Source organism: Brassica oleracea, chromosome C5, assembly GCF_000695525.1.
Source record: "Brassica oleracea var. oleracea cultivar TO1000 chromosome C5, BOL, whole genome shotgun sequence".
NCBI lineage: Eukaryota > Viridiplantae > Streptophyta > Magnoliopsida > Brassicales > Brassicaceae > Brassica > Brassica oleracea.
Window position 1 is genome coordinate 4,899,723 of NC_027752.1, and position 25,992 is coordinate 4,925,714.

General features: G+C 35.2%; 6 protein-coding genes and 2 pseudogenes across 10 annotated transcripts in view; 2 read left to right on the plus strand and 6 right to left on the minus strand.

The window, feature by feature from the left end:
• The first annotated feature begins 3,151 nt into the window (after positions 1-3,151).
• On the plus strand, positions 3,152-5,788 carry LOC106343890. 2 transcript variants are annotated; one of them, XM_013783243.1, is made up of 3 exons: positions 3,152-4,123; positions 4,220-4,290; positions 4,510-5,788. In XM_013783243.1, the coding sequence occupies exons 1-3, from the start codon at positions 3,436-3,438 to the stop codon at positions 4,726-4,728; spliced, it is 978 nt and encodes a 325-aa protein (XP_013638697.1). In that variant the 5' UTR covers positions 3,152-3,435; the 3' UTR covers positions 4,729-5,788. The 2 variants fall into 2 exon arrangements, with proteins under 2 accessions (XP_013638697.1, XP_013638696.1); XM_013783242.1 differs by having other exon boundaries at positions 4,220-5,787.
• Positions 5,789-9,248: 3,460 nt separating this feature from the next.
• On the plus strand, positions 9,249-13,103 carry LOC106294692. The gene is made up of 4 exons (XM_013730310.1): positions 9,249-9,783; positions 9,912-10,034; positions 10,115-10,178; positions 12,168-13,103. The coding sequence occupies exons 1-4, from the start codon at positions 9,322-9,324 to the stop codon at positions 12,995-12,997; spliced, it is 1,479 nt and encodes a 492-aa protein (XP_013585764.1). The 5' UTR covers positions 9,249-9,321; the 3' UTR covers positions 12,998-13,103.
• Positions 9,897-14,508, minus strand: LOC106294696 (homologous-pairing protein 2 homolog). Of its 2 annotated transcripts, none has more exons than XM_013730318.1 (7): positions 14,388-14,508; positions 14,262-14,287; positions 13,788-14,055; positions 13,637-13,707; positions 13,369-13,557; positions 13,189-13,294; positions 9,897-10,044 (listed from the first exon to the last, which is right to left on the minus strand). In XM_013730318.1, the coding sequence occupies exons 1-6, from the start codon at positions 14,413-14,415 to the stop codon at positions 13,196-13,198; spliced, it is 681 nt and encodes a 226-aa protein (XP_013585772.1). In that variant the 5' UTR covers positions 14,416-14,508; the 3' UTR covers positions 9,897-10,044; positions 13,189-13,195. The 2 variants fall into 2 exon arrangements, with proteins under 2 accessions (XP_013585772.1, XP_013585773.1); XM_013730319.1 differs by lacking the exon at positions 9,897-10,044 and adding an exon at positions 10,188-10,573.
• The window catches only part of LOC106294695 (homologous-pairing protein 2 homolog), a 39,272-nt gene continuing 23,176 nt past the window's right edge, over positions 9,897-25,992 (minus strand). Inside the window, exon 7 of the mRNA XM_013730315.1 lies at positions 9,897-10,044. The gene's annotated coding sequence lies outside the window, so the exon portion shown is untranslated. The remainder of the gene's footprint in view (positions 10,045-25,992) is intronic.
• On the minus strand, positions 17,978-18,523 carry LOC106344318 (X-linked retinitis pigmentosa GTPase regulator-interacting protein 1-like). The gene is made up of 2 exons (XM_013783722.1): positions 18,447-18,523; positions 17,978-18,338 (listed from the first exon to the last, which is right to left on the minus strand). The coding sequence occupies exons 1-2, from the start codon at positions 18,521-18,523 to the stop codon at positions 17,978-17,980; spliced, it is 438 nt and encodes a 145-aa protein (XP_013639176.1).
• LOC106294694 (transcriptional regulator ATRX homolog) lies at positions 18,907-23,478 on the minus strand. Of its 3 annotated transcripts, none has more exons than XM_013730313.1 (11): positions 21,810-23,478; positions 21,656-21,720; positions 21,326-21,565; positions 21,079-21,249; positions 20,923-20,989; positions 20,633-20,710; positions 20,365-20,536; positions 20,244-20,287; positions 19,704-20,181; positions 19,381-19,630; positions 18,907-19,299 (listed from the first exon to the last, which is right to left on the minus strand). In XM_013730313.1, the coding sequence occupies exons 1-9, from the start codon at positions 21,831-21,833 to the stop codon at positions 20,026-20,028; spliced, it is 1,017 nt and encodes a 338-aa protein (XP_013585767.1). In that variant the 5' UTR covers positions 21,834-23,478; the 3' UTR covers positions 18,907-19,299; positions 19,381-19,630; positions 19,704-20,025. The 3 variants fall into 3 exon arrangements, with proteins under 3 accessions (XP_013585767.1, XP_013585766.1, XP_013585765.1); XM_013730312.1 differs by having other exon boundaries at positions 18,907-19,245; positions 19,704-20,187; XM_013730311.1 differs by having other exon boundaries at positions 19,704-20,187.
• Positions 21,847-23,489, minus strand: LOC106294691 (annotated as a pseudogene).
• On the minus strand, positions 24,119-25,841 carry LOC106344319 (annotated as a pseudogene).

Below are 25,992 nucleotides of genomic sequence, written 5' to 3' on the forward strand. Positions count from 1 at the left end.
TGACAATGATAAGGGAATATTGTTAACAAAAGTCATGTTCTCTACACAAGTTAACATAAACGAGAATCAAGATGTATATTGTATGATTTAGTGCTACATTCTAAGTAAGTGTTGAGAGACTCAAGGAAAGATAAAAGAAAACCTTTGAGATTTAACTATCGATAATGAATCAAGAATAGAAGTAAATTAAAAAAGGAGTCAGATAATGAAAGATTAATGTTTTGACCAAATCTACAAAGATTATAAAAGGAAGAAATCGAAAGGGGAAGGTGGTGTTTGTACTTACAGTGATCTGAAGGAGAGATTAGTGTTACAATACTATTACAAAACTATTAATGAAAGATTAATGTTTTGACCAAATCTACAAAGATTATAAAAGGAAGAAATCGAAAGGGGAATGTGGTGTTTGTACTTACAGTGATCTAAAGGAGAGATTAGTGTTACAATACTATTAAAACAGAAGAAATTTTTATCTACTTACAAATAGTATAGGTTGGACTATTATATTTAATTAATTTCCTATTATTTTTCATACAACTAACTTATTTATTATTAAATATAAACTATATCTAACCAATTATTTTAATATTTTCAAAGCAAAATATCTAAGAAAAGATACTCTTAACTATCTTTTTCTAAGATTGCATTTTAATAATATCTTTTAATACCTTTTATTTAAAATGTGAATATACATTTCTTTTTAATATTCACTTTTAAATAATAAAAGTCATAATTAGTATTAACTATAGTTAAAAACGAATATTAATTCATTTTTCATTTATAAGAAAAACCATTTCTATAATATTTATATATACATAATTTATATTCATAATTAAATTACTACACCAGTTAATAAATATAAAGTAACTTAATCCATTTATTAACTATTTTGTAAATTATAAAAGAAAAATTCCCTAGGATAGACATAAAAAGGTTTTTGTCACAAATATAGCCTTTAAAGATCAAAATGACCAAAATATTTTATTAAGGAGTATGTTTTTGGGTTTAAGGTTTAGAATTTAGGGTTTATGATTTATGATTTAGGGTTTAGGGTTTAGAGTTAAGGGGTGGGGTTTTGGGGGTATGATTTCAAATTTTAAAAACTTAAAAAATATTAAAATTTTCAAAATAAGAAAGTCTATTTTGGTCATTTTATTTTTTGAAGTTTATTTTTGTGACACAAAACTTCAAAAGGTCTATTTGAGAGAATTGTCCATTATAAAATAACATAATAAATATATTCATGAATTTTATAGCATATTTCAACTTATTGAAACAAATATTAAAGTAAGATATAAAAACTAGTGAATAATTCCATATTTTAATATATATATATATCAAGTATGAGTCGGGTAGAATAATAATACTTAACTTATATAATAATGCTGAAAAATATAATGATAAAATATTTTTTACTAAAAAATTAAAATAATTTTTTACTAAATTTAAAGTTTTAAAATATATGTAAAATTGATACGTGTCGATTATACAAATGAATTATCTTATTTTCATAAAATTATTTTCATGTAAATTTTAATTTAATTATATTATATACTTTAAAAATATTTTTTTATAAAAAAATACATATGTATAAGATTTCTAACTTTTAATAAATAAGTTTTTGAATAAAAATTAATACCGCGTTTTGAAGCGCTGGTCAAAATATAATAATACAAATTATTATTTAATATATAATAAAAATATATAACAAAACTAAAATAAATAAATATTTAAATGTCTAATATGAAGAATAAAATTAAATGAAAATTTAAAATAAACCAAAAACAAAACATCAAAAATTTTTAATAACATGTGAACAATAAAAGTAAACTAAATAAATAAATAAACGATTATATTTATTTTAAACTTAAATCTCTAAATTGTAATAATCGTATATGAAACGTTGATGCTCAAATATATTTCTACTTTAGTATATATCTTCTCAAGTTATTATCCATTACGCCTACAAGAAAATGATAAATTTGTTTGAATAACTTTTTTGTAAAATTGGAGCATCACATTCATAATATATCTATCATTCATCGAAATATTCATGAATTATAATTTTTTAAATATGACAATTTAAGTCAAACTATATTACATAATGGGTCAACCATCGGTTCAACCGGTAGTCGCGTGACTCGTGTCCCAGGTTTTAGCGGTTTTTTGCGGGTTTTATAAAAATTTTAAATAACGATTTTTTTATAAAAACCAAACCGGATTACATATAGGGTCACCGGTTTTGTCGGTTTAACCGTGGATCCGAGTGGGGTTTCAGAACACTAACACTTCGTGTGTAACATTTAAATGTAGATACATAATCAAAAATACAAATTATATCATATAAATTTGTTTTGTTTCGAAGATAATTTCGCGCTTTGAAAAGGCGAGTCAAAATCTACTTTGAATTAAAAAAAAAGTCAGATAATGAAAGATTAATGTTATTTTAACTATACCTGTGATTTTATATATATAGTTCATAGTCGATTTGTTATTATTTGGATATATTGGACTGCATATACTTTTTGTTGTTATTACTAAAAAATTACTTATATGTTGTTATTATTTTAATTAGTTCTTTCATTTGAATTTAAAATTTTTGGATTGGTCCATTTATTCGTTTTGTTTGTATTTGAGTTTGATATATTCCTGTAATTTGAAATACATTTATTTGTGTTCAAATTAAATTAAATAGTTAGCTATATTCATTGCACAAGTTTTTTTGTTCATCTAAGATGTGTACATATATTTTAATTATTGTTTGTATATTTTATGTTAATTTTTAAAAATCATTACAAAATTAAAATGATGATTGGTATGAAGTTGTGTAAATGGACATAGCCAATACGATTTTGAATTTTTATTATTTAAAACAAAATCAAAATATTTTTTTATAAATTCTAAGTATTTTATTATTTTGATGTATAAAAGATAAATTGGAAATAGTAGTAATAATCTTAAACATAAAAATTCATATTAGTTTGGATATTCTTGTTATGGATATATTGGATGGTACAAATATAAACTAAAATTAAAAATCAAAATTAGATTAAGCAAAAATAAGTTTTGAAATAATGGTAAGCTATAATATGTATAGTTCTCTAAAAGTATATTTATTTATAATATTTAAAAACGTTTTGTAATTCTCTTCTCTCCCAGTTCTCTCTTTCGAATCATTCGCATGGAAGAAGTGAAGAGATAAAAGATCTTTTGTTTCTCAGTAACAAAAAATCTGTTTCTAATCGAATTAGATTTTGAGTTGTTGGTTAAGCTTTCTTGATTTTAGCAAATCTAGTAGAGTTGAGCTCCTCATATGAGAAGCGTTTCAACAAAAAGTCTGTACCAGAATCTGCTTAAGCTTTATCGTTGCTCTACACCCCCGCTACCATCGTGGTTTGCTCTTCTCCTCCCTCAACCTCTCTCCTTTTCTCTGTTATGGCTTCAAAGACTGACGATGAGTTATCTTCGTCAAAAGACGATGGGTTGTCTTCATCGATTTCAAAAGATGCATCGCTTCAGATTACACCTTCAGTGGCTTCGCCTCCAGCGGCTCTGACTCCGGACGTTCTGTCCCCGACGCAGGATCTCCGAACTCAAGCGTCGGAATCTCTTGAGGCCTCTGAATCTCTGTTACCTCTCGGTGCTGAAAACTGTGCTGGAACTCTTGCTGGACCTCCTGAAAAGAATAACATGAAACCTGCTCCAGAATCACAGCTCCATGGAAGTGGTGCTGAACACTGTGCTGGAACTCTTGTCGGACCTCCTGCCATGGATAACATGGTCTCTGCTCCGACAACTCAGCTCTTCCATGGAAGAGATACTGAAATCTCTACTCTGCCCCATGGAACTCTTGGAACAGATCCTACGATGGCATCACCAGCAATTGAAGCGAGTAAGCAAGCTCTTCCTCAAGCAAATGCTCCTTCGGAACCTATCCAAGGCGCCTCTCCTTCTCAGTTTGTGCCTTCCTTAGGTTCATGGGCTAAACCACTCTTTTTCAAACCTCCTGTTACTCCTCCTGACCCGAGTACTCCCAAAGGATATGATCCGGTGATTATGGGGAACCAACTTGCTGCTCTGTGGCCATCCCTCAATGATGAGATCCTGAACAAGCAACCGAAAAGTAAGTATCCAACTCGTTCTTTACAACTTCCGGTTGAGAAATTGCCACCTCCTGAAATTAAAGCTGATGGAACGCTTCGATTTCCGTGGGCTGCAGGATTGAGTCCACAATCACGTAATCTATTCCGGGATGCTACTCCGACTTACAGACTTGATGGAACACCAGAGGTATCTATTCCTTCTAAAGTCCTTAGACTAGGACCTGAGAACAAGGATGAATATGTCATAGGCAAATTTCATAAGTGTTCCCTACCTCCGGGTGGACTTGTCCATGCCGTAGTTAATAAGATTTGGGGAAGGAGTTGTAAGATTTCTTGTAAGAAGCTTGATGATTCATCTTATATGTTTCATATCCCTCATCAACCTACTCGTCACTGGATTATTCAGAGAGGCGTTTGGCACATTGATGATTGCTTGCTTTTTGTGTTACCGTGGACTCCAGAGGGCACTTTCAAAATCCTAGAAGTATCAACACTTCCGGTATGGGTCAATCTGAAAAATGTTCTAGACTGCTGTTACTCCAGATTAGGAATGTCATGTCGCTTCAGGTCTTGGAGAGCCTATTTTAACTCACAAACCTCGTCTGGATCCTACCAGTATGAGTGAAGCAAAGGTATTAGTTGAGATGAAACTTGATAGAGACTTTCCGAAGCTAATAGCTCTTGATGATAAGCAGGATAGTATTTATCTAGTAAATGTTGAGTATACTTGGATTCCTTCTACTTGTGAGAGATGTGGTAGTTTAAGCCACAACGCAAAAATATGTCTTTTGCCTCGTAAGCTTCCAGAGGATTCAAATTCGTTGGCTAAATCAGTGGGTGTTAATGATGACATACCTGTTGTTAATATTGATCTCATCCTACAACAAGAAGACAATGTTGTGTCTTCTTCATCAACTTCCCAACAAAAGGAAGCTTCAGCTCAAGTAAGTCTTCCTGCTGCTTTTTAACATGTGGAGTTCTAAATATTCAGAACCAGTTCAAAGACTTGGATGTTCTTCCTGCTGCTTCTGTCTCGGAAGTTACCATCATCACGAAAGATGTTTCACGATCGCATTCTGGTTTGGAAACTGAAACACAATCTTTATATGTCTCTTCTAACACTTCTATGGACTGCCAAGATACACAGGTTGCAGGGTACAAAACTATCTCCTCTTCTTCACAAATTCAAGAGGAAAATCAAATTGCATTGCCAAGCTTGCCCAAGATATTTTCCCCATTAGTAGATTCTCAATCTGCTCCCACTTCAACACATATTATGGATTCTTGTCCATCAAAGATTATCAGCAGTGAGGACCACAAATTCTCAGTTGTTGATCTCTTAACCACAACACTTCTAGCAAGTGCATTTGAGAGTCCTTCTCGTTTCACCGTGCTTGGTAATGTGGATGAAACCTTGGTTTGACAAGGGGTGGGAGGGAGACAAAACCTCCTATCAAATATCAGGATTTGGAATGGAAGACACCACATGGGAGAGGAAAACATGGTCGACGTGGTCGTGGATCCAATCACTAGTTCGTTCACCCATTTCATTGTTGATTAAACTCGTTTCTACCTTAGTTTCATAGCTAGGTTTGAGATGTTTTATATCATGAAGTCTATTCATGCAAGCTTTTTCTATCTATAAGGCAATTTAACCTTATCATGTAAACATCTTATATATTAAAATAGAAGTCATGACTTCTTTCATGTGTGATTTTTTAATTTGGACCATCACTTAGAAATCTTATTAAATATATTTTATTAAGACTAATAATACATAGAATCTTTAAAATACTTTAATCATAATATATTTTAAAATCTTTTAATATCTTTTCATTTTAATTTAAAATTCTAACAAATCTGTTTTAAAATATTTTTACAAGATCTTCATTTTCAAAATTATATTTAAATATTTTCACTAATTTCAAAATTATTTTGAAATATTATTATACATTAATATATTCATTTATCATTTATAAAATGAAAAATAAAAAAATTCTTTAATATTTTATCTATTATATAATCATAATCAATCATATTAAAAGAAAATTATTATATTGAGCTAAATATAATAAAATTGTATTAAATTTATAAATTTATATATTTACATATTTTAATTTCGTAGATATAAAATATTTATGTTCAAAAATAAAATCTAATACGTTGGTAAGATGAGTTAACATTAGCAAACTATATAATACATGTATAAATTAAATACAATTATTATACTTAAATAAATATGATAAAAGTATATTCAGTTGATAAATTTAAAAATTTTATTTTCATAAATATAAATTATTTATTTTAAAAATAAGATATGATGATAGAACGGTTTAAAATTAGCAAACTATTTAATACATGTCTAAAAATTAACATATCTTATAAGAAGTGACAAATACATACGGTTTTAAACAATTGATTAATTATAATATGTAAATTATAAAATTATTGTATTTGAAATAGTTATATAAACATTTAAGTATATGGTTAACATTAAAAATATATACTACTTATGTTCTAAAACAATAATTTATGTATAGAAAAGTGAAAATAAACACCCGCGCGGTTGCGCAGATCAAAATCTAGTTTAAGTTTTAATTTGAAAGTCTTTTGTCAAAAAAAATAACATTCAAAGAAAAATGACCAAAATAGTTTTTTTTTTATTTTGAAAATTTTAATTTTAATTTTTTATTTTTTTTAAATTTGAAACCCTAAATCTATATTAGTTAACCCCTAGGGTATAAATATATTTTTACCCTTAATAAAAAAATTTTGGATCATTTTTCTTTTTAAAGACTATTTTTATGACAAAAACTTAAAAAAGATTATCATAGAGAATTTCTCTAATTTTACATTTAGCTTTATCAGGTTCAATGTTTTTTTTTTATCATATCAACATGAGTTTTGAAGAAGTTTAGTCGTAACATTGGTCGTCTTAAACTATCTGTAGTTACATTGTATGCGAAGCAGTTACTCTTAAACCTTAAACATCTCAAGAACTGTCTGTTCTTCACTGCGACATATATTAAAGCCTGGCAACATGTTGAGGCTATACTTGTATTGTATGTGATTGTGCTTTTTTTTCTTCCTGATTGATTCACTAATTTCTAACATCTGGTCGTGACTTGATTGTCTAGGTGAATGGAGACAACGTGTTAAAAGCTTTGTGACTTTAGTAGCTCAATTTTTGCTGTTAAAAACGAAGTTACACACCATATCTTGTTACTTATTAGTCGCTTCTAAATAGCTTCAGAAACCTACATATTTCTTTTCCCTGGCTCCGCAACAATGGTATATTACACTTCCGTATGGAACTAAAAGGTCCCTTCCCTAAGAAGATGCTTCGCAAGGTCAGCCTTAAGTTTAACATTGGAGATTTTTTTTCTTCGGTTTAAAGGCATCGGCGTTGTAGTTTTGTTCTGATACCTTCTACTATTTAACAAGGACCATTTATATTTCAGCAATTTGGTCAGGACTTAAGCTTCAATGTTACAGAGGGGGACAGTGTGCTACTGGAAAAGGTAATAAACCATTCCGTATAATATCTAGAACTTTTAAAATAATTATGTTATCTTTTCCTTATTTTCAGACAATAAAAGAGAAAAATGAGGGAAAAGATTTTGGTTCAGTGATTAAAGGCTATATATGCAGGTAAGGATACTAACGTGTTAGTTCATTTCAGAGATCTTCTGGACAAAATTTCCATAATTGATCTTGAAAAGAGACTTTCAGTGTCACATGCATTCGCTCACGCATTCATCACGGGCAAGTGAACACTATATATAATGTTCTTGCCCTAGATACATGTGTCTATTACACATTGTAATTTTGATTTTAGATTCTCCTCTTTGGATTGTCTCTATCATCTGTCATTCTTTTGCTACATGATAGCTTTAATTACAATTGTTTGATAGGTGGATTCACATATATAATTTTCATGCATCGCTTTGAGGAAACGCTTGAGGTCTGCATGCCGTAGCATTTGAAGTTTGATTTGCAAATCTATAATTACAAAAAGACTATAACATGTTTGGTTTACGTTACTGTCTTGAGATAATCGAGATTAGTTGAGTTTGCTTCGTAATTAAACAGCTCTTTTTCCTACCTAACATAAGTAAAAGCCTCTCTTTATCATTATGACAACATGATCATGATCATCATTCATCATACTTAATAAAATGTTTATGATGTGGAAAGTTACTTAAAGACGAGTTGAAGAAGTCTACAAAGGTTTTAAAATTTTCGTTGTTGTTTAATTTGATGTCACACCTAATAAAGTGGATATTAAGGTGTTTTCTATGGGCAGTTAGTGCCAAGGGGAAACGTGTCAATAATCCCTTTAAACCTGTCGTTCTTAAATAAATTACAATATGAAGAATAAGAGCCGTAACAATGACAGTTATCTGGTGTCTATTTCACAACGTTTGAAATGAATGCTCCAATAACAGCTTCTTAAGAAAGCTAAAAAGAGAAGAAAATAAAGAAACCATGAAAGTTGGAACCATCGAAATGTGATATACGGAGCATAATGTTGACCAAAATGGAATTAAGAGACTCTCTTCTCCTATACGTATTTTGTGCTGTGAATTCTTCTTACGATAGTTCACTGAAACTAATATGTACACGAACCTCGTTATGAATCATGTTATACCGTATAATAGAGATTGCAACGGAAAATCACATTTGAGATGTGCAGAACCTGAAATCTTCCATGCATTTGGTGTTCAGATGATAAATATATTAAGAATTTTCTAATAATGAAGGCATATATATGAAAAGTAGTAAATATTCACATCCTCTAGACAAAAAGAATAGAAAAACAAAGAGTAACTTCTGATATGTTACTCAGTTTAATGCGTAGCTTCTCATATGTACATTCTAATTTATTTATTTGTTTAATCTAAAAGATAACTGATCCTCGGGTTGGTATAAGTTGTGCTTCAAAAAAAAACTGATCCTCGCGTTAATTAAAATATTAAACCCTTTGCGCACGATTTTCAGAAGTGGTCCTTTTTGTTTTTATAATTACGGACCCCGTACTTTTTCTTTAGTTGGTCGTTTTTTTCCTACTCCGTTGCTAAGTCATCGAACGTCGTAACTCGTAACTCGTAACTCGTAACGCGTCTATATTTTCTTACCTTCTTATAAACTCCCATTGAAACCAAGAATCACTCTAAACCTTTTTCATCTATCTCCTCTTCAACTTGTTGAGAGCAAAATGGGGAAGAAGCTAGACGCTTTGCTTGGTCGGACTTTCAAAACCAAGAAGTTCAAGGCTCTTCTCAACTTAGCTCTCACTAGGCTCTCTATTCTCAAGAACCAACGTCAAGTCAGATGTTCTCAAGCCACCTCTGATGTCACCGAGCTTCTTAAGCTTGGGCAACACGAGAACGCTTACCACAGAGTCGACCAAGTCATTAAAGACCAAAACACACTCGACGTTCTCTTCTTCATCCATGGCTACTTCACTCTCTTGCTCGACCGTGTTCACCTCTTCGAACACAACAGAGATTGCCCTGATGAGCTTCTGGAAGCTGTTTCGAGCTTGCTCTTTGCAGCTTCTAGAATCGGAGAGTTTCCTGAGCTTCAAGAGATCCGTAATGTTTTGGTTTCGCGTTTTGGCAAAGATATTGCAGCTAGGTCCATTGAGTTGCGAAGTAATTGTGGGGTTAATCCCAAAGTAAGCAACTTTGATTCATTCAACCTAATAGTGTCTTCAATACGTTATATAGATATCTCTAAATACAGAACAAAACACCTTCTCAACTTATTATTATATTCATGTTTCTTTTTGGTGTTATACTATAGATCATTCAGAAGTTGTCGACAAGACATCCACCGAGAGAAGCTAGGATGAAGGTATTGAAGGAGATTGCTGCAGAAAATAACATCGTTTTGAAACTTGAAGAAGCTTCTTCTACGTCCACTGAGGTAAGTAAACCTGCAATCCACAACAAATTTTAAAAATGAGGACAGCATGTACTAACCATCAAATTTTATGATTCGTGCAGGGACAGGGACAATCAGATGTTTCCAAGGCTAAGTTAACAAGTGAAGTTGGAGAAGATGAGATAGGTGAAGGTAGAGATGTCAAATGGGCGGGTTGGGCGGGTTTGGGTGTGTCCGAATGGGTTTCATTTTTTTGCTGGACATTTTTGGTCGAAGCCCAAATAGAACCATGTCCAAATGAGACCATAACCAAATAAGACCATGATTTGTTGGGCTATCCATGGACGGCCCATATGCCCATTTAATGTAAACAACATAATTTCAGTTTTAAAAATTTAAAGATTATTAAGTTTTCAATTTTAAAGATGTCACATACTTAAACTTTAAGTTTTAAACTTCATGTTTCAAAGTTATAAAAAATTCAAGATAAGTTTAAAAAATTCGTAATTTCGTCTGACTTGCGGAAACAGAAACAGTCGCCAGACTCGCCACCAACTTCGTTATGAACACAAATCACCGATCTATTTAACACATAAACCATAACACAATATTAGTAGATGATACGAATCAGTAGCTAATAGTGAAAACCCATAACACAAATCACGAAAAATCAAATCTTAAGAGATGATGAAATCAGAAGTTGGTGAAGAATCGAAAAAAAATTGAAGAAGAACGAAGACGAGGAAGAAGAATCGAACACGAAGAGGAAGAATCGAAGACGAGGACTCGAAGAGGAAAAATCGAAGACGATGATTCGAAGAGGAAGAATCAAACACGAAGAAAAAACACAAGAGTGAGACGGGAAGAAAAAAAAAGGTGATTTGTGTTTTCTCCCAATTTTTCAAACCCTAGACATTTAAGTTTATTGGGCCGCCCATTGTCCAAGTGGTTAAGCCCAATATTGTCCATGAATATAATTGGGTTCACCCATCTGGACAAATTTTAATTATGGTTTAATCTGGGTCTGTCCATTTTGGACCATATCGATTTGGACACGGGCCACCCATTTATAGCCCGCCCATTTGACATCTCTACTAATATCTTATCTATTAAAATAGAAATCATGACTTTTTTTATGTGTGATATTTCATTTTGGACTATCTCTTAGAAAATCATAGCATTTAATGGTTTTATCATTTTCTATATATTTGACCTATTAATGCAAAATATTAAAACAAGATTTACCTATAATCTAGCTGCTCTATATAATTTTCTCTTCATTAAAATTAGTCACGATTTCTTTTACAAAAAAACAATAGTCAGGACTTATACGTAGAATAAAGTAAATGATTAATAAAGTCATGACTTCATCAAAAAAATATTTTGGTACGCAAAATTGTACCAACTTTAACCTTTTTTTTTGTTCAATTTTTTGATGAAGTCTAAAGCTTGGTTTCTTTTTGCTCAGTTCTAAAACTACACGAATCTAAAGCTTGATTTAAAAAATAATTTTCAAAGCATATATTTACCATCACATAAAATGTCATACTTTTCATATATTATGTTATACTTCTATATTATTAAAAGAAAAGTACCCATTTGAAAATGTTCTTACTTCATTAATTAAACTCTCTATTTTTTTGCTTGTCTTTTTCAGTTGCATTTATGAAATATCCTAAAACGAATAAAACTGCCTAATTTATTACTTGTCTTTTCAGTTACATTAATGAAATATGCTTAAATAAATTTAAACTTCCTATTTTATTGTTTGTCTTTTTCAATTACCTTAATGAAATATCCTTAAATAAATTTGAACATAATGTCATTTAATCAACAAAAAAAACTCATGAGTTATCCTTACGTGCATAATTTTAATAATGGAGATTTTAAAAAACGTGCATCATTAAAATGTTACCTAAAACATGCAGCACTAATATATAACATGCATCAATAAAACTAGAATTTGACTCACACAATTGTATGGATATTATTTTCAGTTGATTAAATTTAAAAATAATTATTTATTCAAAAATATTTAAGAATGGCTATGAATATAATTGGGTTCACCCATCTGGACAAATTTTAATTATGGTTTAATCTGGGTCTGTCCATTTTGGACCATATCGATTTGGACACGGGCCACCCATTTATAGCCCGCCCATTTGACATCTCTAGGTGAAGGTTATGGGTTGTCTGATTTGGTTAAGAGAGGAAAGCAGAAGTACAAAGACGTGGCTGATGCTGCACAAGCAGCGTTTGAGTCAGCAGCTCATGCAGCAGTGGCTGCACGAGCAGCTGTAGAGCTTTGTCAGTTTTCGCCTTGTGGACCTGACAATACGGGTAATAATGGTGGGGGGAGTTCATCTAGTGGTTCTGGAAACAATAAAACAGAACAAGAAGCTAATGATGATGGTGATCTTTCAAAAGGTGAAGTGGATGTGAGATCAGAATCTAAGAAGTCTATATCGGATCCAGAAGATACTATTGAGGATGTGATGTCACTTAGGGAAGACCCTGTGAAGCTGCTGGAGAAGGATGATGTTTTATACGACAGTGAGGAAGAAACCAAGCAAATTGCTAAGACTAATACTACTACGGAGGTTAAAGATGAGGAAAGTCTTAAGGATTGTTCTGATAGAGGAGATGCAGGACATGTGGAGGATGTTGATCTTTCAGAAGGTGAAGTGGATGTGAGATCAGAATCTAAGAAGTCTATATCGGATACAGATGATAATATTGAGGATGTGATGTCATTTAGAGAAGACCCCGTGAAGTTGTTGGAGAAGGCTTTTGTCGTCTACGACAGTGAGGAAGAAACCAAACATAATGCTAAGACCAATACTACTACTGAGGTTAAAGATGAGGAAAGTCTTATGGATGGTTCTGATAGAGCAGATGCAGGACATGTGGACAACATGGTTCATTCGGTTGAAGAGCCTATTATACGTAAAGCTATTTTAAAGGGTCCTATTTCAGTTAGGACCAGACAGGTTCGTGGATACTAAGTTTTATTTCAGGTGCATCTATGTTTTAGTGACTGAGTGTGTGGTACAATTTCTTTGTGTGTTCTTTATGCCTTGGTCAAGGGTGTAAAACTATTGTAGATTTCAATAATGTTGAACAAATGGCATATGTTGTTTGTCTAAGTTTCTAGTAACAAATAGACCTGAGAGAGAGAAATTTCAAAGAAGTTTACCTGAAAGTTACTGCCCTCTGCCCCTCTTTTTACCATGTGGAATCGGATCAGAATAAGCCTGCAGACTTAGGCCGACATCTTCATCATATTCAACTCCAAGCTCCTCCTACCAAAGTCAACATTAGGTTAATGTAGTTTGAAAGATGAAACTTATGAAAATGTCTTTGTATGATTTTTCACCTTAAACTCCTTAATATCTCTTGGAAAATTCTCAGTGACAGTATCCCAAACGTCTCTGAACATCCTCTTACGCTTTCTCCACTGATTGATCTTGTCAGAGTACATATCTTCAACAGCCTTCTTGTCTTCCGGCCTCACCAATGTAACACCTTCACGTAGTTTGAGCAGTTTCTCTTCCATTTCCCTAACCTGGTACAAAGATGAAATCACACTTTAAGCTTTTTACCTATTAGGCTATTACCTAAGCCAAAGCTAAGAGAACATGTACCTCTTTCCTTAGCTTAGCATCTTTCTCTTGTATCTCCTCTAGTGTCAAGTTTGACTGCAAGCACTTTACCTCTGTGAAAACAACAACATCAGGGAGGATAATGTTATTGCGTGCAACTATGAAGTGATTCAAAAGCAAGTTAACAACACACCTGACTCCACTTCACTGATTGCCTTCCTCTTCTCCTGAACCTGTTCTTGAAGCTTTGCGTTTTCTTCTTTCATCAGAGCAAGCTCTTCAGTGTTTGGAATCTCGAACTGGTCTTGCCTAGCAATGTACAGCTTCTGCTTACCATACTCCTTGAAAGTGATTTTGCCAGCATCAGCGAGGCTATCAAGCGCTTTCTGAACAGCAGTCTTCTTGAGGCTAAACTTCTGCAGAGCATCAGCTGCGTTTTGGGTGTTCAGAGGTCGGTTTTGCTGCAACATAAAGACCCCAATTCATCACATCCTTCATAAATTTACAAGCTTCACATGAAACAATCGTCCAGGTTCAAAACTTCATAAATCAGTTAGACATCACTTAAACCTAGCTCAATTTTCAGATTCGAATCCACTAATGCATATATGTTTATAAATTAGGTTTCTCGATAAGCAGAATGGAATCGCAGAGAAGTGATTATTACCTCGTTTACAAAGTTGAGAACGATCGCTGCAGATTCGAAACAAAATCAGGAAACAGAGAGAGAAATCAAAAATCAGTTCGGGGAAAACAGAGTAGAAGATATTTGTTCGCGAGATTATTATTATACCTTCTGTGTTATCCGTTTTAGGAGCCATGTTTTCGTCTATAATGCGCGGGAAATTGAAACCCTTGAGAGGAGAGGAGAGAAGAGAGAGGGAGAGAGAAACGTTTTTTCCGTTCCGAGATGAAGAAAGATGATGATGATACTGGCAAGTGACAAGTGAGAAGCTTCTTTTATACGTCGCCGTATTAATCCAGCCATATGGGCCATTATATTTAGGCCCGTTTAATTCTTACCTTTAATAGGCCCAATTCAATGGACAGCGCTTCAGTTCAGACTTGCCTTATTTCTTTCATTCCTTATGACACAGGACTACAAGAGCTTCAATCCAAGTAGAAGAAGATTCACTAATTATATAATAAACCCTCTCAATTTTTATCACACTGCAAAATGCAGATGGCCTATTAGGTGTGATTGGGCATCTAACAATGTGGACTAAAGATATAGGTTTGGTCCAATGTGAGGCTGGCACATGAAGCGCAAAGTTTGGATTGTCGAACTTTAAAGAAACTGTTCCATCATCACTGAAGACTATTGGGGTGAAGCAAAACCTCGGCTTCAGAATCCAAATCATCCTGAAAACCCCAACTCTATAATCAAAAACTTAATTCAGAGGAGTTTAAAAAAAATGTTTCTCGTTACCTGGATATAAAGCACACACTCTGAGCTTGAAGACCCGCGTTGTTGAACAGATCAACCGCCTTACCCGAACGGAAAAACCCACTAACCAAACATGCTCCATACATACATTAACCGACAGAGACAGAGACTCCACTACATATCATCAACCCAAAACCACTACTATAATATGACTTTCATTCCATACTTTCTTAAAAGTTCTGGGAATCCCTTTCTTATTATTTCAGGAGCATTAGATAAAACTAACATTTACTTCATCTGTTTATTACATGTGTGTCATTTCCTACGTGGCATCACCACAAGTTCTCTCACACCTTATATTCAAACACCCTTTTTTAACTAGACTAATTACAAAATTTGTCATTGCTAATTACATTAAAACTTCCGTATATACTATAAGCTTATTGACTAACAAAATAATTTATCTCATGCCCTACTACTCTTTGATTACAAACGTTTCCATTTTCAAATACGCAGAAATTTTATTACCATAACCAGAGATTCTTCATAATTATCGATTTCAATATGGAAATTCGTATAGCCTGACTTAAATATTAATGTCTTTCTATATAGTTAAACTATATAAAATCCATTGTGTACCTATGTATCTACATATCTACTTATATATGTGTTGCTATATCACGAATTCGTTATATATGTGTTGTCAAACACAATGTTCAACAATTCTTACATAATCGCAAAATCTTATAGATATATACATACACTTTTTCAAAAAAATTACATAAAACGATCTAATATATAGTATTTTTAAAAGCTAATAATAGTTTCAAATCTCCTCCATTGTATGTTAACCACGTTTATCGTTTCCATAATTATCAATGCAATTGTAATCGACGATCATTTTATGATAGTTTGGATTCAAGGCAACACAATTTAATACATTACCATGTCCTTGCTTATGTTTTTCAAGAATTTTACTAGTTTATTGCTTATATTTCGTTTTATCTTATATGTATATTTTATTTTATGAAAACAATAATTCTATTGTATGTGTTTTTTTTTCCTTCATAATTTAGTTTATATAAGTATTTGATTACTCTTATAGATTAGCTTTCATCCAAACCACATACGATTTCATCATTTGAAATCTAATCCTTCCTCATCGTATATATAAATAAGTTGTTTTGAGCATATCTACTCATCACATTCTTCTTCCCAAACCTTCATTACAAATTCGATCTTGTAAGCAAAACACTTGTGGTGGGTCTCAACTCATTATATAATATGTAATCTTGTGACTATAAGTTTTGCATTTCTAATATCTATAGATTAAAAGTTATAATCTCTTTTAATCCATTCACTCCGCGCAGGGCGCGGGTATCACCTAGTTTCCATTACAAGAAGAAGGGACTGACATTAAACAAGACACAAACAAAGAACAAAGAACAAAAACACACTTTAAATAAACTAACGAGATTATTTCTGACCACACGACACACGACACAACAAGAACGAACAGAAACAAAAACTACTACTTTTATTTCTTCTAGTTCCCTAAACAAACGGATCTCCAGCTTCGCAGATACGCTCCATCACTTCGTCCATCTTGCTCCACTTGGTCTCCTCTTCTTCTTCTTCCTCCTCGATGTCGTCCCTCTCAGCTTCCTCCTCCTCCTTCTCAGTTTTCTCCTCTTTCTCCTCAGCAGCTTCCTCCTCCTCAGCATCTTTCCACCACTTCTCACACTCCTCCTCCCTCTCCTTCCTCCACTTTTCATACTCCTCCCTCAACTGCTCGATCCTCTCCCTGACATCTTCTCCCCCAACTCTCTCCCAAATCTTCTCAAACAAATTTCTGAAAAACCTTTGAAAGAAGGATCTGGTTGCCTTGAGAACCTTCACAACCCAACCTGACAATAATGGCATTGGTGAAAAGAAATATATATTAAAACTTACATATTACAATATTTTTCTACTTTCTTAATAATATAAGTTTTCACCTAAACAAAGGGATTGTCAATCACACAACACTTAATGGGACATACGATGATCTCCATGATATTTCAAATCAGGAATGTATAAAGATAAATATGACGCTATTGGAATAAATGTATGTTATAGGAGTTGAACTCAATAATTTCTATACAAAAATTGCGACGAAAAATGAAAAGTTTCAAAATCAGAATTGATTATTGATTTGAGATCGATTGATTTTTTCAATCAAGCTGCAATCTTTGTTTCCTTATATTAAAAATAAGAATAAAATGTTTTCTGATTTTAAAAGATCAATTCGCAAATGGAGTAATAAGGCGAGTTTCAAAATAGAACTGTAGCGCAAGTTATTCAGTATTAATTATTGAATATTACATATATTTAAAGCGATTTCGAATAAAGATAGCAAACCCTAGACCCAAAACTTCTTGTATATAAATATGTAGCCGATGTTAACATCTCCTCACCACAGTCTATATCTCAAAACATTGTTACCAAAACATTAGGTTTTTCTGATTTTACCTAGGTGGTAACATTGTCATTTTACCTAGGTGATAACATCGTGATTTCACTTTATTATGTTATTCTATCACATATGCTGCAATATCATGTTTTATGATTACAGTAACGTCATCATTAAGTGTGTTTCTTATGTCTACTCATCACATTCTTCTTCCCAAACCTTCATTACAAATTCGATCTTGCAAGCAAAACACTTATGGTGGGTCTCAACTCATTATATAATATGTAATCTTGTGACTATAAGTTTTGCATTTCTAATATCTATAGATTAAAAGTTATAATCTCTTTTAATCCATTCACTCCGCGCAGGACGCAAATATCACCTAGTTTCCATAACAAGAAGAAGGGACTGACATTAAACAAGACACAAACAAAGAACAAAGAACAAAAACACACTTTAAATAAACTAACGAGATTATTTCTGACCACACGACACACGACACAACAATAACGAACAGAAACAAAAACTACTACTTTTATTTCTTCTAGTTTCCCCAAACAAACGGATCTCCAGCTTCGCAGATATGCTCCATCACTTCGTCCATCTTGCTCCACTTGGTCTCCTCTTCTTCTTCTTCCTCCTCGATGTCGTCCCTCTCAGCTTCCTCCTCCTCCTTCTCAGCTTTCTCCTCTTTCTCCTCAGCAGCTTCCTCCTCCTCAGCATCCTTCCACCACTTCTCACACTCCTCCTCCCTCTCCTTCCTCCACTTCTCATACTCCTCCCCCAACTGCTCGATCCTCTCCCTGACATCTTCTCCCCCAACTCTCTCCCAAATCTTCTCAACAAGTTTCCGAAAAACCTTTGAAAGAAAGATCTGGTTGCCTTGAGAACTTTCACAACCCAAACTGACAACAAATAAAGATATTGTGTAGTTAGAGAAACAGAGAATGGAAAAGTAGAAATAAATAGGAGAAAGTTGAACCCCACTAACCTTTGCTTTTCCTGAGAATCACCTTTGAACCTCCTTCACAACTGGAAGAACCATTTTGATCATCTTCACACCAAATCGTACTACACCTCCTCCAGCCATTGTTTTTTTTTTCTCTATCTGCTCTGCTTTGCTTTTTGCTCTCTCTGCTCTGCTTTGCTTTTTGCTCTCTGCTTTACGTTGCTTTTATGTCCAGGGAGGGAGGGGATTTGCAGTTCTCTTTATTGTCTTTTAGCTCAATCAGGGTTACAGAGAAAACCGGTAAGAAAACCGAAATCAACATCAAACCAAAACAAAAAAGATTTGCAATTTTTTATTTTCTTTCACCAAAAAGTTTCAACTTTGACAAAATTTACCATCCATCTGATTCTGAACGGCTTTAACAACAGCCAAGTTGCAGCTTTATTAGCTGCAGCCACTGCTCGTGTTCTTTTTGAGCTTTTGGAAGCTTGTTCATTGCATAGGGTTCTCTATAAGTAGATAAGAATCATAAAACACATTCATTAATGTTTCAGACATTTTGAATGGATTCGACATAAAAATAAAATGATCTTGGAAGGAGAATAACATCCATCGTTTTTCTCTATATTTACATAATAAACCCCTACCCGAACGAAAACTCAACACAGCATCAAAAACAAAACGGTTGTTTCTCTTCTTCTGTCTGAGTTTTTCACATACCCCGAATGAGATTCAAAAGATTTAATATAATTCATTACAGGTCCCATTCCGCTACCTCGCAATGCCTTGTAAGACCACGCCGATCCTCCACTTGAGCTCCCTTTCTTGTTCCACCCACCATTGTTGGCTTGAGCCAGTTGTGCCTTTTTCGCACTCAAAGCGTCACTTAGTTCTTCCCAAGTCCCCTTTTCCATTTTCTGCAATTTACGTAGGGTCCATTGAGATAAAATAAGTCCCCATATCAACAAAATGTCGCACTAAAGTTGCAGGAAATGTACCTTTTACAGGAGTTTGCAAACCGTTGTCTGAGCTCAGCTTTGGATTTGTAGCTGTTTGGACAGGTTTGGGCGGTGCTGACCTGGCGACTTCTGAGTTATTTGATCTGGTAGTTTTGATGCAGCGGACATCAAGCAGAGAAGAACCTGTAAATTACTGCCCTCTGCCCCTCTTTTTATCATGTGGAATCAGGTCAGAATATGCCTGCAGACTTAGGCCAACATCTTCATCATATTCAAGCCCAAGCTCCTCCTACCAAGTCAACATTAGTTTCATGTAGTTTAAAAGAGAAAAGCCATTAAAATGTATTCGTATGATTTTTCACCTTAAACTCCTTGATATCTCTGGGAAAATTCCGAAGGGAAGAAGATCAAGTGAGAAGCTTTCTTTATACGTCGTCGTATTAATCGAGCCATATGGGCCATTATATTTAGGTCCGTTTAATTCTTATCTGAAATAGGCCCAATTCAATGGACGGCACTTCGGCTGAGACCTGCCTTATTTCTTTCATTCCTTATGACACAAGACTACAAGATCTTCAATCCATGTAGAAGAAGATTCACCAACTATATAAACCCTCTCAATTTCTATCAGACTGCAAAATGCAGATGACCAATTAGGTGTGATTGAGCATCTAACAATGTGGACTAAAGATATAGGTTTGGACCAATGTGACCCTTAGCAACTGTCTCTGTCTGATAAGTATCTTCATTCATATGCTGAGCATATCGTTTGGACAATCCTGCCTTCTCAGTTCCCCATTTTTGGCCTTTCTTCTTCGTCATGTTACCATTCCACACGAACTTTTCCTAACATTTTAGAAGTCATGATCAGACAAAGCTTAAAAATACAAATATAGTCATACCGCAGGAGGTGCAATTTCTTCAGCAGAAGCTTGATCTGTTTCATCTGGAAAGTAAGCATAGAAGACAAGAAGTGAGGAGCCAAAAGCAAATGCACGAAAGTTCTGCAAAGAGACAATTTACCGAGCGTCTCGAAGCGAATGTGGCCTGGCCTCACTTCTACAGGAACCACTTCATCTGGCTGTTGAGGTTCGAGAGCTTCAGAGCGATTTTCCTTGGTTACTTGGTGGTTTGTAGTGAAAGCTGGTTTTTGGCTGGGTGCTACAACCATCTGCTTCTGTTTAAGCTGTAAATACTGTAACAAGAAAGAAGGTATCAGTATTGCTAAATCGCTTGATAGATACATAAGTCTTTATTATTTTAAGTTTTGAAGAAGTATCTGAAGACGAACCTCTTCCTTCTCTAGTTTTGTCTTCTCTCTCAACCATTGACGTTTAGCCTTTTTACGCCGAGCACTTCTGCTAGGTGTCTGAAACAAATACAAGGAAGAGTTAGCTTCACATTCCTTGTTGCAAACAAGGATCACATAGGTAGCAAAATATAAAAAGACACAAGCGAATCCCTACATCTACAACATCAAGGAATTTACCTTGTTTATATACTTGTTTAATCTTCAAAAGACAAGAACCAAACACAAGAAAAGCCCTTCAAGTGCCTTGAGACAAATAAGTAATCTCGAACCTTTTTAGTTTCACCAGATATGTTGCACTGTTCGGTAGGCTCTTTGCTTTCTGCTTGTTTCGAGGACCTGCAACAAGAAAGTAAGGCAATGAAGAAACAAACAGTGACAAAATAGATCAGCAGTTGCTAGCGAGTTTTGACACACAAAAAACATACTTCTTATACTTGGTCATAGATTTGGCGTTAACATCATTCTGTTCATCACTTTCAGTTCTCCGTGCATCCGATGTTTTACTCTTCTTCACAGCATTGCCTTTGCTTACAACAACTTCGCATTCTCTTTCCACGGGACTTTCTTCAGTAGTAGCTAACTTACACTTCTTCCTCCTACAAAATAATCAAAACCTGAATAACAACGAGTACACATATACTTGAGTAAGAGTAGTTCTGGTCGAGATCCTACTTGGAACTTATGATTTTGCTCGAAGCTTTACGTTTCTTTGAAGTCTTCTTCTCCACAACAATCTCTTCAAGCTCATCTTCCTCAGACTCACTTTCATATCCTCCAGTTCCCTTCTGGAACTCCTCATTAGCAAGAAGCATTGCACCAGGAGCCCTCTCCTCAGCCTCAATCGCAGCACAAACATTCTCCTCACTGTCTTCCTCCACAACCTCTAACAAAGGTTCCTTCTTTCTCTTAACACTACGAAACAAAAAAAACGAAAACTTGAACAGTGAGCCGAAATGAAACTGCTTTACAAGACATAAAGGTGAAAGCTTTGGTGAAACTAACCACACAATGTCTTTATCCTTCAATACACAGTTCGACTCGAACGGCGGCAAAACGAAACCGTCCATCTGAAATCAAAGATTAAAACTTTCCATAAGAAAGACCCCAAACAGTGCACGTAACCATTAACGTTAGGGCAAAGAAGAAGTAGGCCTACAGAGTACAGATAGAGAGATGCCATGAGGACAAGCTTCAAAGAGGCAAAATGTGTGAAGAAGATGATCAGAGAACTCCGAAACAGTTCGGTGAGATTTAGGATCCAGAACAGCCCAGCTCCGCCGAAGTAATCCCATATTCCTCACTCAGCATGCCGAAGTATTTCCACCCTTCATCTGTTAAACCTACTTGGCTACATGCTGATAATAAACTTGTGAAGCTGATGAAATCAGGTTTGAACCTGGTTCTCACGAGAGACTCAAATATGCTCATGACTTCCTTGGCCTTCCCATGCATTGAGTACTCATTAACGAATTCCAGCAGACTAAGTTTTTAGTGGGCATCCTATCAAAGACAAACTGAGACATGCTGATTCTTCCACATTTGGCATACATGTCAATCCCTACATGAACATCATCCAAAAGGTGGAGCCGTACAGCAAATCCATGAGCCGATCTCCCATGAAGCAAAGCTGCTATATTTCCACACGCTGGAAGCATTGAAGGGATAGTTACACGGTTTGGCTTCACTCCAGCAACCTGCATCTCTCTAAACAGTTCCAAGGCTTCGATATCTTTCCCGTTCTGTGCACACCCAGCTATGATTGACGTCCACGACACAACAATGAGCTCCATATTTTTCTCCTTGAACAACCCAAACATCTCAACCGCCTTGTCAACAAGACCATTTCGAGACAGCCCTGTAATGCACGCATTGCAAACCCCGGTCTCCATCAGCTCAAACTGTTCGAAAAGTTGTATAATCCCATAGACATATCAATCATCGAACTAACAACACATTTATCCTTCACCAAACCCTGTTTAATCACATACCCATGAATCTGCCTCCCTATATTCAGCCTCTCCGAGTCTCCAACAGAAGGAAGAACACTCGAAACAGCAACCTCATCAGGTAGAAAACCCAGATGATGCATCTTCTGGAACATCACCACTGCTTCCTTATGACACCCGCTACGATTAAACCCGCTAAGAATCCCATTCCAAGACACGACGTTCGGTTAAATACCCGAGTTTTCCATCTCAGAGAGGACACGAACCACTTCTTCTAAACAGCCTTTTCTCGCGTAACCAACCACAAAGAAAAGCACTGCAAGTCACAACGTCTCTTCTCTCTCACGCATTCTATCGAACACCTTGCGCGCATCGCCCATTTTACCGCACCTCATGTACATATGAAACAAAGAGCCCTGAACGAACCCATCCCCATTCAACCCAGACGCACGCACACGCTGCGCAATGAATCTGTTTACCAACTCGAAAAGCCGATAACTCGGCACAGACCTTGAACAGATTCGGAGAACATGGTTATCTGGAATCAACCCACGGGAAAACACGCCGAGCGATTGCGCGTACAGCTTGGCCTTGGTCAACGCGTATATAAGAGACGAGAAAGAGTAGACATTCGGATCCGGGATCGATTGCAAGACGAGATTCGCGTCGTCGAAGCAGCTATGGTTCGAGTAGGAAGCGATGAGCTTTGCGGAGATGTAGCCATCGTTATGGGCGCCGGATTTGAGTATACGAGTATGAGCTTGCGCCGTCTTCGATAACTACGAAGAAGACCAATGAGATGGAGAAGATTCTAAGAATCCAAGTATTGTTTGAGGGATCTTCTCTATCAGTGGAGAAGAACTTGTTTTTGTCATTGCTTTGACAAAAAATAAAAAATAACTTTCCCGCTTCATTAATCATTAACTTTATTATATTATTATAAACCGTCCACGCTACCAGATTCCGCCACCTCAGCATATTAAAAAATCAACGGCTGGAGATGGAAGACTGGGTCTCACAGAGCTTCTGATGAATCTTAACAGTTGATTCCATCTTCTCCGCGACTCCGCCGTGAGTTTTTTTTAATCATTTATTAAGTATGCCACGTCACCATAGATGGAAATCAACGGCTGACAATGAAAGACAAGGTTCCACTTAGCGTCCGAGTAATCTTCGCCGTGAGTTTATTTGTACCAACAATCCAACAAACTCTCATTTTTGTAGTCTTATTCATATTTTCCCCATAACTTTTAGTTTTTTTTTTGTGTATTTTTAACTTTTAAAATATAGAATCAAAACTTAAAATCAAAAGTGGATTCATTCAGTGATTTGGTTAGATTCTAAAATGCGTCTACTCAAAAACATCATAGTATATATCATTATGACATTGGCTGAACAAAGCACATAAATATATATAACTGTCATGATCTCTATCTGGTTTACAAAAATTATACAGTTAAGCAGTAGCTCTTTCTTAAGGACATAATAATAACAAGAAACTGATCTCTTCAAGTCAAGTTTAGTTGAGCCATGTAGCATCCACCATCTTGGCCATACACCCATGCATACCGATCAGCCGCTTCGTCGATGTGTTGCAACTCACAAGCATTACTCTCTCACTTCACTTTCTCAAGCATATACATTGAACAAGACACTGATACTCACAATCTTTTGTGTTGGACGTCTTGCTCCATGCCCGGCTTTTACTTCAATTCGAGCAATTATAGGGTTGGTCTGTGGACTATTATTCTCTATACTCAAACCTAATTCATATTGCATTGTCTGCCAAAGCAAAACAGGTTTCAACGGAAAGAAGAAGAGGGAAGATGCAAAAAGCAAACAAGATATAAAGACAAACCGCAAGCAACTTGAATGTATGAAGTGGGACCAACTCTATCGTCATGATCAGCAGTTGACAACATCGTTGATGGATACTGAACAAACTTATCCGTCTTCTGTTCCCATGGTCTCTTCACATTCATTATGCAGAGGCTAGGATACCTTTTTTTATATATATATTTGATCAAACACTAAAACCATCAGATATCTTATATCTTGCAAAACAAGGAACCTTTATGTTTGACCTAAAACAAGACTTACTTAATCAACCAATGGAACTCCTCTTCCTTTTTGTCAGAACAACCAAACTCAGAAGTCCAAGCATGTCCTATTGTGAAACAGGAGCATGTCCATGACCCCAACATGCGCCAAAGCACACCCAAACAGATCCGGTCTCTGTGTCACACAATAAACAAAACTCTTCATCTAACTATATGATTACTATATATGATGCATGAGCTAGAGTTTTAAGACTCTCTCTACCTGATTAATGCAAGCCCCTATAAGTATCCCACCGTTACTACTACCTTCGATACAAAGCTTCCTCGGTTGTGTATAACCAGCAGAAACCAGATACACTGCCCCGGCAATGAAATCATCGAAGCAATTCTGCTTATTAGCAAGCGCGCCAGCTTTATGTCATTCCTCACCGTACTCACCACCACCGCGGATGTTTGCAAAACAGAACACAGCACCAAGATGTCTACTAAGCATGCTTGCGCTAAACCCACCATATGCATAGAGCAAACAAGGGTGCGATCCATCTAGCTCTATCTCTTTTCATACCACAATAAGAAACAAGCCTCATAAAACTCAAAACTTTTCATACCATTTCCTCAACATAGTTTTTTTTTGGTGGGGGGGGGGGGGCAAACTGTGGAGCTAGGTAACGACTGTAGAAAAATCCTGGACCATCATGTGTCCATGTAATTCCACTAAACTTAACCTGAAATCAACAGACGTGTGTCAAAGTGGAAGTTCAACTGAGGAGTAGTAGAATTCTCAACTTGAAGAAACCTTGCCCAAGATAAAGTATCAGGCAGGCTCCACTGTGTTATCTTCAATCTTCATCACTTTAATAGTTACCCAATCACACTACCACTTGAGCAAAGCCATAAGCCATATACAACTTACCATCCTCACTGACACCAAAAGAGTTTAAAGAAACTGTTCCATCATCACTGAAGACTATTGGGGTGAAGCAAAACCTCGGCTTCAGAATCCAAATCATCCTGAAAACCCCAACTCTATAATCAAAAACTTAATTCAGAGGAGTTTAAAAAAAATGTTTCTCGTTACCTGGATATAAAGCACACACTCTGAGCTTGAAGACCCGCGTTGTTGAACAGATCAACCGCCTTACCCGAACGGAAAAACCCACTAACCAAACATGCTCCATACATACATTAACCGACAGAGACAGAGACTCCACTACATATCATCAACCCAAAACCACTACTATAATATGACTTTCATTCCATACTTTCTTAAAAGTTCTGGGAATCCCTTTCTTATTATTTCAGGAGCATTAGATAAAACTAACATTTACTTCAT

Excerpts from the sequence above, each read along its gene's own strand:
- LOC106343890 (XM_013783242.1), top strand. The coding sequence starts at position 3,436 with ATGGCTTCAAAGACTGACGATGAGTTATCTTCGTCAAAAGACGATGGG. Across the intron at positions 4,124-4,219 it reads CCTGAACAAGCAACCGAAAA|GATTGAGTCCACAATCACGT; the intron begins GTAAGTATCCAA and ends CGTGGGCTGCAG.
- LOC106294692 (XM_013730310.1), top strand. The coding sequence starts at position 9,322 with ATGGGGAAGAAGCTAGACGCTTTGCTTGGTCGGACTTTCAAAACCAAG. Across the intron at positions 9,784-9,911 it reads ATTGTGGGGTTAATCCCAAA|ATCATTCAGAAGTTGTCGAC; the intron begins GTAAGCAACTTT and ends GTTATACTATAG. Across the intron at positions 10,035-10,114 it reads CTTCTTCTACGTCCACTGAG|GGACAGGGACAATCAGATGT; the intron begins GTAAGTAAACCT and ends TGATTCGTGCAG.
- LOC106294696 (XM_013730318.1), bottom strand. The coding sequence starts at position 14,415 with ATGGCTCCTAAAACGGATAACACAGAAG. Across the intron at positions 14,288-14,387 it reads TAAAACGGATAACACAGAAG|CGATCGTTCTCAACTTTGTA; the intron begins GTATAATAATAA and ends TCGAATCTGCAG. Across the intron at positions 14,056-14,261 it reads TTCTCAACTTTGTAAACGAG|CAAAACCGACCTCTGAACAC; the intron begins GTAATAATCACT and ends TTTATGTTGCAG.
- LOC106344318 (XM_013783722.1), bottom strand. The coding sequence starts at position 18,523 with ATGGCTGGAGGAGGTGTAGTACGATTTGGTGTGAAGATGATCAAAATG. Across the intron at positions 18,339-18,446 it reads GTTGTGAAGGAGGTTCAAAG|TTTGGGTTGTGAAAGTTCTC; the intron begins GTGATTCTCAGG and ends ATTTGTTGTCAG.
- LOC106294694 (XM_013730312.1), bottom strand. The coding sequence starts at position 21,833 with ATGGCATCTCTCTATCTGTACTCT. Across the intron at positions 21,250-21,325 it reads AGCAAAATCATAAGTTCCAA|GAGGAAGAAGTGTAAGTTAG; the intron begins GTAGGATCTCGA and ends ATTATTTTGTAG. Across the intron at positions 20,990-21,078 it reads TCTATGACCAAGTATAAGAA|GTCCTCGAAACAAGCAGAAA; the intron begins GTATGTTTTTTG and ends TTCTTGTTGCAG.